This window comes from Symsagittifera roscoffensis, chromosome 4 (assembly GCF_963678635.1).
Source record: "Symsagittifera roscoffensis chromosome 4, txSymRosc1.1, whole genome shotgun sequence".
Taxonomy (NCBI): domain Eukaryota; kingdom Metazoa; phylum Xenacoelomorpha; order Acoela; family Convolutidae; genus Symsagittifera; species Symsagittifera roscoffensis.
The window spans coordinates 6,737,435-6,751,975 of record NC_087065.1 but is presented as its reverse complement, the minus strand read 5'-3'; the positions used below and the strand labels follow the sequence as shown (position 1 = coordinate 6,751,975).

General features: G+C 32.8%; 1 protein-coding gene across 1 annotated transcript in view; it reads left to right on the top strand.

The window, feature by feature from the left end:
• LOC134844718 (prolyl 4-hydroxylase subunit alpha-1-like) overlaps positions 1–14,541 on the top strand; it is a 59,195-nt gene that overhangs the window by 26,686 nt on the left and 17,968 nt on the right. The window contains exon 9 of the mRNA XM_063861532.1: positions 13,280–13,472. Coding sequence (XP_063717602.1) covers positions 13,280–13,472 — 193 coding nt within the window. The remainder of the gene's footprint in view (positions 1–13,279; positions 13,473–14,541) is intronic.

Sequence of the window (14,541 nt, the reverse complement as noted above, 5' to 3'; positions counted from 1 at the left end):
TGTACAGAATCGGAAAAAACTTGAAAATTTACTAGTTTTTTTGTCGGTGTTTTTATTTCTTGTGAAGTTTAGTCTGAGTAGCTCGTTTTTACAATCATTGGGATTTAGATGCAAAAGTCGTTCTATAATACTTTGGTAGAATGATTCATGGTCAAGTCGGTTTTTATTTCCGTTTGAAACTTGTGAACAATGTACTTTCTTTTCGGAAAATGTTGCTGTAAATTTATATCCTATGATTGTTGTTGCTCGGGCTTTTGAATAGAGTGTCGCTATTACATTTGTAGTTTCTATAGCTTGTGGTTCTGTTTCGCATTGTGATACTTGGTTTATTGCATATTTGTGTAGTGTTTTTTGTTCATTTTCTTCACAATCGTAATGTGTTATTAATAGGTCTTGGGGTCCTGTGCGAGGAGAAAGATTTATGTTCTGATCGGAGATTATTAGAAAAAGGAGTTGGAGAAAAATCAATGTTTTTAGAATATACATGTGTATGATAATCCTGAGTACGGGTTATAAAATGTGATGTAACCAATTGTTTTCTTGGTATATCTGTCGTATTTATATATTACTTCAGTTGTTATAAAAGGCGGTGGTAGCGATTGAGCTGTTATATTTGGTGGATTTAATGGATAAGGATGTTGAGCAATGTTGTTTAGCTTAACCGTGATTTCAAATTTTAATTGTAGGCTATTTTGTTGGAGTATTTGGATGTTATGGTCACGAATGTCTTCATGGATATCTTGTCTATATTGTAATCTATTAAGTGCCCAGTTGTGGAGTCGGTTACTTTCTGGGTGTTGTCCAAATAATGGTGGAGGTGCTGTGAATGTATTCCAGTCTAATCCTAAAGGGATATTTGTTGATGATTGTTCTCGATATCTAGCGTCTAGGTTATTTGGGAAATTTAAAGAAAAATGCGTCGGTGAAACCTGGCTTATTGATGGTGTTGATAGTAGTGATAATGTTTCTGGTAGTGATGATGATGTTGTTGTATCTGTAGAAATATCTATTGGATCATTTATTAAATTTGGTTCACCTTGTGTGAATGATTGTATTGTCCAATATGGTAGTCGTGATGTTTGGTTTGGGGGGTTAAAGGGATTTTCACGTATTTGTTCAGATGTTGGTGTTGAACCTAAGTAATCTGAGGGTAGAGTTGAGGTGCTACGTTGTGAAAGAAGTGTAGGGGTTTCTGGTAATATACCAATGGGGTTTTCTGGAGTACTTTGTGATGGGGATTGAGGTATATCAAAATGAACTCGGGGAGTTTGAAAATTTCTGTTTCGTCGAGGATGTATAATTTGTCTATTTATTTCGACTGTATTCTGGTTTTGACTAAGATTTCGTATTCTACTTAATTCTTGTGGTAGTGTTGGATATAAGTTATATGTTGGTTCACTCAGAGGTGCCTGTCGCTGAACTGGTTCTAGTGGTTCAGATAAGCGAGCGTGTCGTTCTTCAAAGGTATATGGGTTATCCTGGAAAGAAATTCGTGTAGATGTTTGGGGGTTTTGGGTAGTTGTAGGTGGTGTCGGGTTTTCTTGGGATGTTGTCGGTGAAGACTGACTGAGTGATTGTTGGTTAGCAGTTTTTGATGGCTTTTTATTTATTCTTTTAGTGGAAAAATTTATGTTTATTATAGTATTCTTCTAGAAAAAGAATTAGGAGGATTGTTGCTAGGGCGAATGTGATGATTGCTTTCTTTGTACATTTGCATATTGTCAATATGAGGGATGTTAAAAATATTATGAAAATTACAAATAGTAAAAAAATATCTGTTCTACTAAAAATGGTTTGTATCATTTAAATAGATTTTGGGTTTTCGTGCCTGTGTATATGGTCAATGGCTTTGGAAAGTTGGAAGTATATTTCAAATAGGGAATAGAAAACTAAAAAAATATTACAAAAAATGATTAAGATTAATACAAAAGCTTCGAAAGTATCAAAAAGAAATATGAATAAAATTTTAAATATTGTTAAAAAAATTTTTTAAATGTTGAGAATTATGTTGACTGATCGAGAAAAGAGCATTTAAGAAATGGCTCTTGATCGAACATTTTTTGTTGTTTGGGGCGATTTTTAAGTGTGGTCGAGTTATTTTTTGGTTTTTTGACAAGTGGGTTGAGATTTGTGAAAAAGTGTTGGAGGCTAATTTTATGGTATTCGGGAGGTCTTCTTTTACTTTATTTTTATTTGTCAAGTTATCTGGGGTATTTTTGAGGTCTTTGTACTTTAGGCTAATTTAATATGGTTGTTCTTTTACTTTAGGCTGATTTAACATTTTTGTTTGGGGGGTTTTTGAGGTCTGGGTTGGGAAAATATTGTTGATCTTTGCGTTTTTAGATAAGGGAGGGTTATGATATTATGGTGGTATTTGTTTTAGTTGTCAAGTTTGAGAAGCTTGCTTATTTTTGACCTGGAGGTTGTAAAGTTATAGTTATAGATATGCCTGAAGTGCAATATCTTTCGTCTAATTGGTTTGTGTTAGATTTTGAGAAGTTGACGGATTGGATGAATCCTATTGGCTAATTTTGAACTAAATTTGCTGTGTGATTGTCAGCATGTTATTTTGAAAAATGAAAGTTCAAAATGTTTCAGAGGTGCAAAGATTATTTATTTTAAAATTAAAGCTGTTTTTGAAATTCAACTTTCTTTAATATTTTAGATTGTGGGATGAATGTTTTATAGTTTTTACGTGGTTGATTTCTAAGTCGTGATGACTCTCTATGTTCTGACTTCTCGACTTGTTCTTGGGGGTTAATTTTTTCTATCATTTCTCTATTTTTCCTTTCTTTTTGAGGTATAATTTGATCTAGTTTTTTTGTATTGTTTTTGGTTGTAGTTTGTTTTCTATTTTGTTTTTCAAGGTGAATGTCGTTTTGTTTATTTATTTCGTTTTCCGTATGTAGGTGATTTTGAATAATTTTTAAACCTGTGAAAGAATATAATTGAGTTAGTTCGCGTAGTGCGTATTCTTTTGGGTAGTAAGGCAATAGATTGTTTCTATGTTGAACAATTTCTTTTTGGTCTGAATCGGTGATTTTATATGTTACGTCGGTGGGTTTGGCGATTATTTGGTATGGTCCTTTACGAAGGGGTTGTAATTTTTTAGAAATTCCTTTTTGTGTATTAAAATTTGGTTTTAAGACAAAGGTTCCAATTTTTAAATCGGAGGCTGGTGTAAAACGTGAATTGATTTGTTCGTTAATGTTTTGTCTTTGTAGCAATTTTTTTGTTACTTTTTGATAAATTTCGTTGTGTTTTTTATCTCTATTTAAAATCCATTCGGTATGTGTACCGGAGGCTAATTTTAGGATTTGTGGGTGATGAAAATGATCTTCATCATGTGTGTGTAAAGGTAGGTTATAGCAAATTGAGTCTTTATTCGGTTGACAATGACCTTGTGCATTTTTATGAGAGTTTGCTGTAAACATAATTGGTTTACGTGGCTTTTGATTAAAAACCATTTCATATGGTGACATTCCTAGAGTTGTCGTGATTTGTGAATTATATGCTAAGGGAAATAGTTTTACATCTGCTGACCATTCTGTGTATCTTGTATCATTTCCGTTTATGATACATCTAAGATATTCTTGTAGTGAACGGTTCATAACTTCGACTAAACCGTTAGTCCAAGGTGCATGAGATGTACGTGGTTTGTGCTTAATGTTGTATAAACGACATAGTGTGATGATTTCATTATTTATGAATTCTTTACCGTTGTCTGTAACTAGAATTTCGGGTAATCCGAACTTGGCTATCCAGTGTTCGTAAAGTGTTGTGTGAGCATAGTAATCGTTACAATGTGGTACTGGGTTGAGTGCTACATAGTGTGTAAAAGCGTCAACAATTACCATAATGTATGAATTTCCTTCAGAGGATGGTAAAATTGGTCCTTTTGTGTCAAATGATATACGGTGGTTAAAATATAAACTGTGTCCTTTAAAATCTTGTTTTTGTGCTATTTGTTTTTGATTTGGGTAAGGTTTATTTAGCTGACATACTATACAATCATTGCATAGTACTTTTATCCAAATTGGTGCATTTGGGAAATAGAAATTTTGTATAAAATTTGAATATGTTTTCTCTGATCCAGAGTGTCCTTTAATGTTTTGTGTATGTGAAATTTTAAAAGCTATGAGAATCATACTTAAAGGGAGACAGGGAACTGTAGATTCGTTTAATTGATATTCTAGAAGATCTGTGTTTTCATTAATTGTTGTACTATTAAATTTTCGAAAATATCGGAGGAGTGTTTTATTTCCTAAAATTGTGGTATCTGCCTTTACGGGTTTAGTTTTGTATTTGTGCCATGATTTTAGTTGTCGAATTACTGGGTCAAGATTTTGATATTGTTTCAAGGTATTAAATGTAATTTTTTCTGTTGAAGGGAGAAAAATGTTTTCAATTTCTAATTTGGATAAAGGAATTGTGTCAAGTGGGTCATGGAGGTTGAAAACTTGATTTATTGTGTCTTTTGAATCATTCGTTTGTGGTCCTGATACATTTATTTTATCGGTTAAATTTTCTTTTTCATTTAATGGAAAAAGATCTTTTTTATGCGAGTGTTGTTTCACTCGTTTTTGTTGGGTGTTATTTGTTATCCATTGTGAGTATGGAATTGGTTGGAAAGTTGATGTTCCAAGTAGATCAACTTCGTAGTGGTTATCTTGGCAATCTAAGTAAAGTGGGAAGTGTTGGAGATTATTTATTTGTGAATGTTCAATGTCAGTTTTTACTGCATATTTGCATTCTAATCGGGGTGATGTTTCATCTTTTGCAAGGTAAAATTTTTTATTTTGTGGTATTTCAACTGTAGTTTTTCGTGTAAGTAATTCAGGTGGTGTATTTCGGCTTAATGTATCTGGTAATGCGAGATTTTTTCCTGCTGTCCAAACTATATGTAAGTTTGGAAATTTCATTAGTATTAATTGAAATCTATAAACTCGGTGATTTGGATTTGACTTCTTTGTAAAGAGAAAAATGATTGGTTTATGATCTGTGAATAGAACTGTTGGATGTTTTGATCCAAGTATTAGAAATTCATATTCTGTAAGTGTATAAATGATAGCTGTACATTCTCTCATTAGAGTTGAGAGTCGTAGCTCTGCTTGAGTGAATAATCGGGAATTTGCTGAAATAAGGTTCATTTTATTTGTACCGTTGTTTGATTGTAATAATGCTGCGCCGATGCCAAAATTGGAAGCATCGCACATTGCATAGAATGGTTGATTTGGGTCTGGAATTGTGTTTGAAATTTGTTCAGTTAAAAGTTTTTTAACTTCTTCAAATCGTGTTTGATGTTCAGTATTCCATTCAAAATTATTTTGTTGTCTTAGGATATTATAAAATGGTCTTAAATATAATTGCATTTTATAAACGTATTTGCTTAAGAAGTTTAACATTCCAAGGAATTCTTGGATTTTCTTTTTGTTTGTTGGTGGTTGAAGTTTTTGAATAACATCAATGCGTGATTTCAATGGAGTGATTGTGTTTCTTTCTATGTTATGTCCTAAAAATTTAACTCTTGTTAAGAAGAAGTGAGATTTGTCGGGGGCGGCCTTCAGATTTTCGTTCTGAAGTATTTATGATAGTGTTCTAAAACTGTAAACATTTATTCTTTTGTCTGTGATTGCATAAAAACATCGTCTAAATAGGTGATTGCGTTTTTCTTAAGTATTAGTGGTCTAAAAATTTTGCTCATAAAAGCTGAAAATGCTGCTGGTCCTATGGATATTCCATAGAATAGGCGGTTGAATTCGTATTGTTGATTTCCAATAACAAATTGTGTTAAACGTCGTGATTGTTCATCTAGTGGCATTTGATTGTATGCACTATTCATGTCTGCGGTTGTAAAGTATTTTCCGTTTATTTTTGTTAAAATAACTTGTATTGGTTCAATAGGCCAATTGCATTTTGATTCGTCTTTTAGTGAATTGAGATATCTAGCGTCTAAAACTATTTTTAATGATTCTCCTTTTGCTAGGATAATAACAGGGTTAATAAATGTGTTACCTTTTGGTTGTTCTTCTTTGTTTACCGGTGAGATAATTTTGTATTGTTCTAAAATATCAAGTAATCTATTTACTTTGTCGTGTAAATGAATTGGTACTTTACTAGCTCTTTGTTTCTTGAATACTGCGTCAGATTTTAACGGGAGATGTAGTGATGAACTGATTTTTCCAACATCAAATTTTGATGTTGCATAGACTGATGAATATTTTATTAGCTGTTTAGCTAACTTATCAAATTCGTCTTGTGTTATTTGTGAATGTTGGAAGTTAAACATTGTTTAAAACTTTTGTTGATGTTCTGTATAGTTGGTTATGTTGAATATAGGTTTGAAATATGGGGTTTTTGTGAAATAGTCTGTATTTTTTTTTCATTACTTATTATATTATTGATGGATATTTCTTCGTTAAGAATTGTGGATTGACAAATATCTAATAATTGGAGTATATTATTTACGCGGTATGCTTTTTCATGTATGGGTGATATTGTAGCGTTTGTTTTGCAATATCCCAAAAGTCCTAAGGGTAATGTTACTTCGTATGGTGTATTGTTATATATATGCAACGAAATGGTGTCTGAATTCGTATTTTTCAAATATTTTATCGATAAGATCGTGATTTTGAAAAACTTATGTATAGGTTTAAATTCAAAGTCTGACATAAAGAGTTGTTGTTTATTTTGATTTTTATCATATTGGTAAACTTGTTTTATTAAAAAGTTATATATATCTCCTGATAGTGGTTTCAGGTGTTTCCGTTTTTGGTTATAAATTGGGTAAAATTTTGAAAAGAATGGTGGTTGTTTATTTAATCTTTGAAAAAATGTTAGAGCTGTATTTTTTGTTTTTGTATATTTATCTTTGATTAGTATTTTACTATTCAATATGTTGATTGTTGGTATATATTTCGAGATAAATGGTATGCCAATGATATTGTGTTTAATATCCGTGATATGAAACATCTGTTTAAATGGTTTGTTTAGAATTTTGTTTTGTTCCATTGTTTTTGTGGGAAGAAGGATTAATTGAACTTTTCCATAATTTATTAGTGTTGATCCTTGTGCTGTTGCTAGTTTACTAGAGGTTGCAAGAGGCGTTAATTTTGGGTGTAATGTTTTGATTTTATTCCATGTGGGAATGTTAATTATGTTTGATTCTGCTCCTGAATCAATTAAAAAATCAATTTCAAGGTCTGGTGGTTGAAATTCCTTGTTTCTTGGGCTTTCTAAAAGAAATGGTATTGTCCAAATTTTTTCTTTGGGTTGTTCTTTTTGTATATTTTGGTAAATGTGATTCGTATTTAAGCTTTTTATTTTGTCATTTTAGTTGGGTTTACTTACCGTGTTAATTTCGTTTATGTCTTGTGCAGTTTGTGTAGAATTGATGGGTTCAATGTAATAATTGTGAAGAAGATCCAACTGATTTTCATATATGTGTGATGCAAAAGGTTGTTCATATATAATAGGTTCGTAGTCGTTTTCGACTGCTATCATATTGATGGAAATGGTATTTTCTGTATCACTTTCTGTGTCTGATGATTCACAGTTTATTTGATTTAATTGTAGTTCGTTATTTCCTGTGTCATCAATTCCTGGGGGGTCTGATGTTGTTTCTTCATTTGATTGTACTTGATTGATTTGTCTCTGATGTTTTGGTGTACTATCTCTGTGTCGATGTTTAGAATTATCATAATGGTTATTATTTCGGTGTGGTGATTGAGAATAATTTCTATATCGATTATTATAACTTGAATTTCGATTTTGTGAATTATTCCGTGATCTGTTTTGATAATTATTATTTGATCTGTGATAGTTTGATCTGCTATATGAGTTATTTCTTGATTGGTTGTTCGGGTAATTCTGATTTCGATTGTTCGAATAACTTCTATTTCTATTATGTGATTAGTTTCTGTTTCTGTTATATGATGAGTTTCGTGATTGATTATTGGAATAGTGTTTATTCCTTGGGTTTGATTGGGAACTGGATCTAGAAACAAATTGTGTTGCAAATTTGATCTTGAATAGTTATTTCGACTATTTGATCGATTATAATTATTTTGTGAATAATTCTGTGTATTTCTTCGTTCTGGTGATCTTCCTCTATAACTTGAGTTATATGGTGATTGATTCCTTGTGTAACTGGTGTTGTTCGGAAGTGGTTTTCCTGAACTGTTGTTACTGTATATGTTTTTGTTTGGTAAATTTTGATCTTTCTTCATATATTGATAGAATGATTTGTTTGGTTCTCTATGTTTTTGAGGTTTGTTCTGGTTATCTTGTTGTTGTTGTCTACATTCAGAGATACTATGTCCGTATCGTCGGCAATAATTACACCATTTTTTGAAAGATGGTTTACCTTTAAAATTTGGGTGTTTTTCATAAATATTTAGTATTTCAGTGATTTTTTCAACTAGATCTGTATCTGATTCCTGTATGTTACTGATGTGCGTAGTGTTTGTTTCGATTCGATTAACATACTGTAGTTTTAGATTTTCTGTTTCTTCGAGTTTCATTGTGATTTCCGCTTGTTCTAGTTTGTCTACTAGTTTTCGAAAATCTAAATCTGGCTCTCGAATTGAGGAAAGATGAGATGCTCTCTTTTTTATTGCTATTTTCCTTAATTGAGGTGTTAAGGTCATCATTAAAATTTCTGTCATTTTTGTGTTTTTATAGTCATGTGTATTTAATGAATATGCTTTTCGAACTAGTGTTTCGATGCGTACTGCTAATTGTTTGATGGTTTCATTTGGTAATCTGCGAATTTCATTACATAAAACTCTTTGGTGTTGTTTATTTCTTTCGGAGTCAAACATTTTTGAAAATTCTTGTGTAAATCTTTTCCAATCTGATTTTATTTCTATAGGTAATACTGAAAACCATTTTTGGGCTGCGCCATCTAAGGTTGTTTGTATCAACGCTGTGCGTCGATGTATCCAATTTTGATGTAATGGTGTATTAATTGGTTCAGGTCCTATATTTAAAATTAAATTTGCTGTTACTGCATTTAAATAATCTTCTACAGAATATTCAGGATCTGTTCCTGTGAAAACCATTAGTGTTTTATTTGATGTTATTGATGATCCACCCATAAGGTATGGATTCATTGTCATTTGTAGTGATTCTGCGGCATTTGGCATTTGTGAAAAATTTGAAAGTTGATTCTTTGTTATTTCGTGTTGTTGAAGATAATATGGGAGTGGTATTTCGTTTTGCATTTGAGTTGGTTGGTACGAGTGTGTGATCGTTGGATTTTGCGGTTGAATTGGTTGAAAAGATTGTGTATTAGTTGGATTTTGCATTTGTATTGGTTGTTGATTTCGTGTTTCTGTTGGATTTTGAGAAAAAATTCTAATATATGTATAAGGTTTTTGTGCTCCTTGTCCGCGATATTCTTGTGTATACGGTGCAAAAATATCTGGTTGTAAACAATCGTCATCAGATGATAAGTAATCCGTATGATGAGGTGCTTGCTTTTTATTTTTATTTTTTTGAAAAAATGGGTAATTTTCACTGCGATCCTGTGGGGGATGTGAATTAGTTTGAAAATTTACTGAGTTGGCCGTTGTCATTGGGTTATTCCAATGATGAGAACTTATATGATTATTATCAGGTTTTCGTGGGGGATAATTTGTTTTTGACGAATGTGCGTAGTTATAATTGTGTTCTGCAAAAGTGTTTCTTGTGAACGTTCTTCGTGTTTTTGACGGTATTGTCGTAGGTCTATATGTTTGATAATCCATATGTGAATATTTTGGAGCAACCGAAGGTTTAACGGTTGATTGTAAGGTTACTTGTGCCGTTGAAATGTTTGTATTTTTGGTGTTGTTAAATTTGGACGTATTGGTGAAATACTTTGTTGTGTAGTTGTTGTTGTTTGGACGATTTCTTCATTTATGAAGTGTGATGTTGTTTGAATATCTTGTTGTGTAAGATTTCTAGTTCCATTAAGGTTTTCATTGTGTATGACGGTCGAATTTAAACTATTATTTCGTGTATCAGGTAAAAATGTATTGTAGTTCAATGGTGTTGCATCAATGGTCAGTGGTACTACTCTTACATAATCTCTTTGATAAGATATTGTACTTATTGCTTGACTTGAGATTGATTGTGGGATATTTATAAATGCATGATGAGACCATTCAGGGTCCCAAACGTAATCTGACTGTTCTGTGATGGCAGTATCATCGTTTGGAATTTGAGGTCTAAAATTTTTTCTTGCTTGTGAAATTAAGTCTATATTATGTGTGAAATAATCTATTATAAACCATGCCAAAATTTTTTGTAAATCATGTTTTGTGTGTTGTGAAACATCGTCTTTAGTGAAATTTTCTTTGATTATATGTAGAAAAGTTGAAAATAATGTAATTTCATTTCGTACTTTTATATGTTTGGATGTCTCAGTTGGTGAGATATATTGAATTTCTGTTTTTTCTAATATTGAAATGTAGCTATATATTATTGCAAAGACTTCGTTAGTGAATATAGATTTTGCTCTTTGTGAGTTATAGTATTGTATACTTTTAATTTATTCTAAGAATACTTTTGAAAATTCTAATTCAAGATCGTCTGTTTGAATTACATATTTGCGATGATTCGGATTTGGTGTGCTGAATTCTATGGTGTAGATTCCGTATTGTTGTGTTAAATTACATATATCTTTCAGATAATGTTCAATAATTTGTCTTTTGATTTTTACATCTGGGAATTCTGCTTTGCATGGACTGATTCCGGGTTCAAACAAATTTAGGAGTAAATTCTTGCAAAATATATGCTGCCCTCTATCATTGGGTGCATCTACGAGGAAGGGGTAAACTTCTTCATCATCTGGACTTTCGTCACTTTGAGTGTGGCTGTGGCTCATTTTTTCGTTTAATGACTGTTAATATATAACTATCGATGTGCCTAATTGGTTGATTCCAATTATACAAGTGTACTGGTTTGTGTTTATATTGTTTTTTTATTCTTCTTTTTCCTCTTTTTGATGAATTTGAAGTTGTTTCTGAGTCGGAAAAACATAATTGATCGTGGATAGGACAATTTTTGTCAATCGATTCTTTTAATTTATAGAGTTCATCTAAATTGCTGGCTTCTGATTCTGAAAATGCGTTTCTATTTTTTGAAAATCTTTTTCGTGTGATTTGTCTTTGTTCGTTTATTATTTTTCTTTTAATTGTTAGTCGTTTTGTTCTAATATATCCAACTGTTTGTGTATGAGGTGTGATTACAAGATCGTATTTTTTGTTATCTATTTCGCAATTGTGTAAAACGATTGTTTGTTTATTTCCTAGATTTTTGAATGACATAAGGTTTAGGATGAGGGATGCAAAAAGTTGTTAGATGATGTCTACTTTTCTTAAACTGTTAGTCCTTACGATTTTTTGGTTAGCCTAACCTGGGTCTTTTTGTTCAGGGTTGGAGAGAAAAGTATATCGATTCCGAAGAATGATTTTTTACTTTCTCGTGGCTAGTATAAGCTAAGGTGTTAACTTACTTAATCTTACTTGGGGGTAGTGATTGTGTTCAAGGGTTGGAGAATAGTAAATCGATCCACAAGGTTCAGGTATAATTAGAACGCAAGTAGTTCGTTAGATACTATTTTAAACTTACTAAGTCTAAGATTTATCCTGGGTCTGGTAAGAGGAGGGTTCAAGTGAAGGATGAATAACCGAAGTTCTTCACTGTTTATCCTAATTTGAATGGTTAGTTTTGTTGAAAAATTTCTATTAGTCTTGGGTTTTTTGGAAGGGTTGGATAGTGAATCGACGTTTGAGGTCGTTAGACACTTGCTAAGTGGGTGGGGGAGAACAAAATTGTTCTTTTTGATCCAAGGATTGGCCTTGATGATCAAGTTTTAAATTTAGTGAAATAGAAAATTAATTAAGATCCAAGGATAAGCCTTGATGATCTGATTTTAAAATTAAGTGAATTTAAGTTTAAAATGGTTTAAATTTATTTAAGAAAAAGATTTAGCTTTTTAATGATATTAGTGAGCTTATGATTGCTGTTATGTTTAGGTGATGAAGCTGGGACAACAAATGATTTTATGATTACTAACAATTTATTGTCATTCTACTAATTTTTGTTTTTATTTTCAATAAATATTTTCCAAACATGTTTTATATAAGACTGCAGAATTTAAGAAAACGATCTGAGATCTTTTTATCAATCGTTATTGTATATTAATAATTTTGTTTAGCGCCAGTAATGATCATGAAGTTTTGACCTCAAAATTTTATGTTTGCAGATGAAAATCTAAATTCATTGCTAATAAGATTCTAAATATAAAAGTTTGTGTTGGCTTTTGCCGTACAATCATATAACTATATGGTAAGTTTCTACTTTGTCGTATGTCGTCTCTTGTTCGAGGTCTTCTTGCGATTCCGAGCAGTTCTGCTATCGTTCGGAATATCGGCTCTGATCTATTGAGTCGTAGAGACATTTCGATTAAATTATCGTCGTATAACATTTTTAAAATGTTTTGTCTAAATTCTAATCTATTTTTTTGGTTGAATCTAAGCTATTAAGGTCTATTCGAGACTTATGGTCGCACCAGATGAGTTAGAACCGATGTGGTTAACTCATAGAGTAATTTCGGATAGGTTACACCGTCTGCTCGTCACGCTATCTTATTTTCGGCCGGATAGATTCGTGCAACTTCTTAGTCTAATACCGATCCTAATCTTACTCTTATACTTACTAGTCTCAGGGTGTTTAACTAGTCTCTGCTAGGCTCAATAGATCTAGGGTATACTGGTTTGTTGCGGCTGCTGAAGTTCTCTCGGAGAGACAACTAATTTCTAAGTTAAATTCAAATCTCTCTGGTGCTGAAATTACAAGTAATTTCAGCACTTACAAATAAGTGGGTTGTTAGTTAGATGGATCATGATTGGTTAATATTAAATACTTTACAGTGGTAAAATATCTAATTTATCCAATCATAAAATATAGTTTAGATCAGGTTCCAATTTGCTGGATTTCTTAAAAAGTACCAAAGGGGGACGCTTTGGGTCGGCAGGTGGTGGAATCCCAGAGGGAAAAGAGGCGTCCGCCGCCCCCTCCCCCCGTCCCACCCCACCCCCTAAATCCGCCCCAGATTTATAGTATAATGCTGAATCAGTGATGACAATCTCTGCGAGGTCAACCCGGGATGGTCAAAGATTGCGTTTCAGCGCCTGAAACATACATAGTTGCTCTGTTCCCAGACCTTTCTCCGTCATTTTAAACCAAAAAAGGCGCGCCGATGACCCAAAATAGTTGTGGACTATTGCAGGCGTCCTCCTATGGCCTCGGGGGTCACTACTGGTTCCACTACGACTACTTCTCCGACCACACCTCCTTGGACCATGACTCTTTCTCCTCTATGGGCAACAGATTGGCCACTTTCATGGTCTACCTGTCAGATGTGTACTTTGGAGGAGCCACTGCATTCCCACTACTCGGAAAGAGCTTCCAGCCAAAGAAAGGTGAAACTTGAACAGTAGTTTTCACCTGGGTTTTGTGTTTTGACCAATCAAAAGTTTCTACCTTTTATGGGCTATCTTTCTACCGCACATGATCTGGTAGATTAACTCAATTTAATCAAAATTTGACCGATAATTTAACTAAACGAAAACTACCAAATTGGAGAAATATTATTATTATTTAAAAAAAAATCAATTGTGCCAAAAGTTTTAATCGTATTTTTTCACTCGTTTTTTTCTCATTCAATTTTCTATCTAACCACTTCACGTGACGTGATTTTTTGTCACTTTTTAACAATGATGAAGCAGTTTTGATAAGTCTTTACCGCCCAAAAATCTCTCCAATGTCTTGTCTCAACTTCCGGCTGTTTTTAAGCCGCAGTTTTTCAGCAAGCTTTACGGGAGATTTTGGTGTTTGTCCGACACTCGACCCTAGTGTCATGTTCCCTAGTGTGCTACCATGTTTCGACAAAAATGACTCAAATAATGAGCTCAACTACGTTTCATTTAAGTTGCTGAACAATAAATTGACTAAAATCATCATTTTGAGTTATAACCGAGGTGGTTAACTCATAGAGTAATTTCGGATAGGGTACACCGTCTGCTCGTCACGCTATCTTATTTTCGGCCGGATAGATTCGTGCAACTTCTTAGTCTAATACCGATCCTAATCTTACTCTTATACTATCTAGTCTCAGGTTGTTTAACTAGTCTCTGCTAGGCTCAATAGATCTAGGGTATACTGGTTTATTGCGGCTGCTGAAGTCTTCTTGGAGAGTCAACTAATTTCTAAGTTAAATTCAAATCTCTCTGGTGCTGAAATTACAAGTAATTTCAGCACTTACAAATAAGTGGGTTGTTAGTTAGATGGATCATGATTGGTTAATATTAAATACTTTACAATGGTAAAATATCTAATTTATCCAATCATAAAATGTAGTTTAGATCAGGTTCCACCCATCCGGGTTTTACAGAGTTTTTTAGAATAGTCTTCTGTAATTCAAAGGATGGATGATGGACGTTGGTATTTGGCGAACATCATAATTCTTCTGGGTTTTCGTGTTAGAGAAGT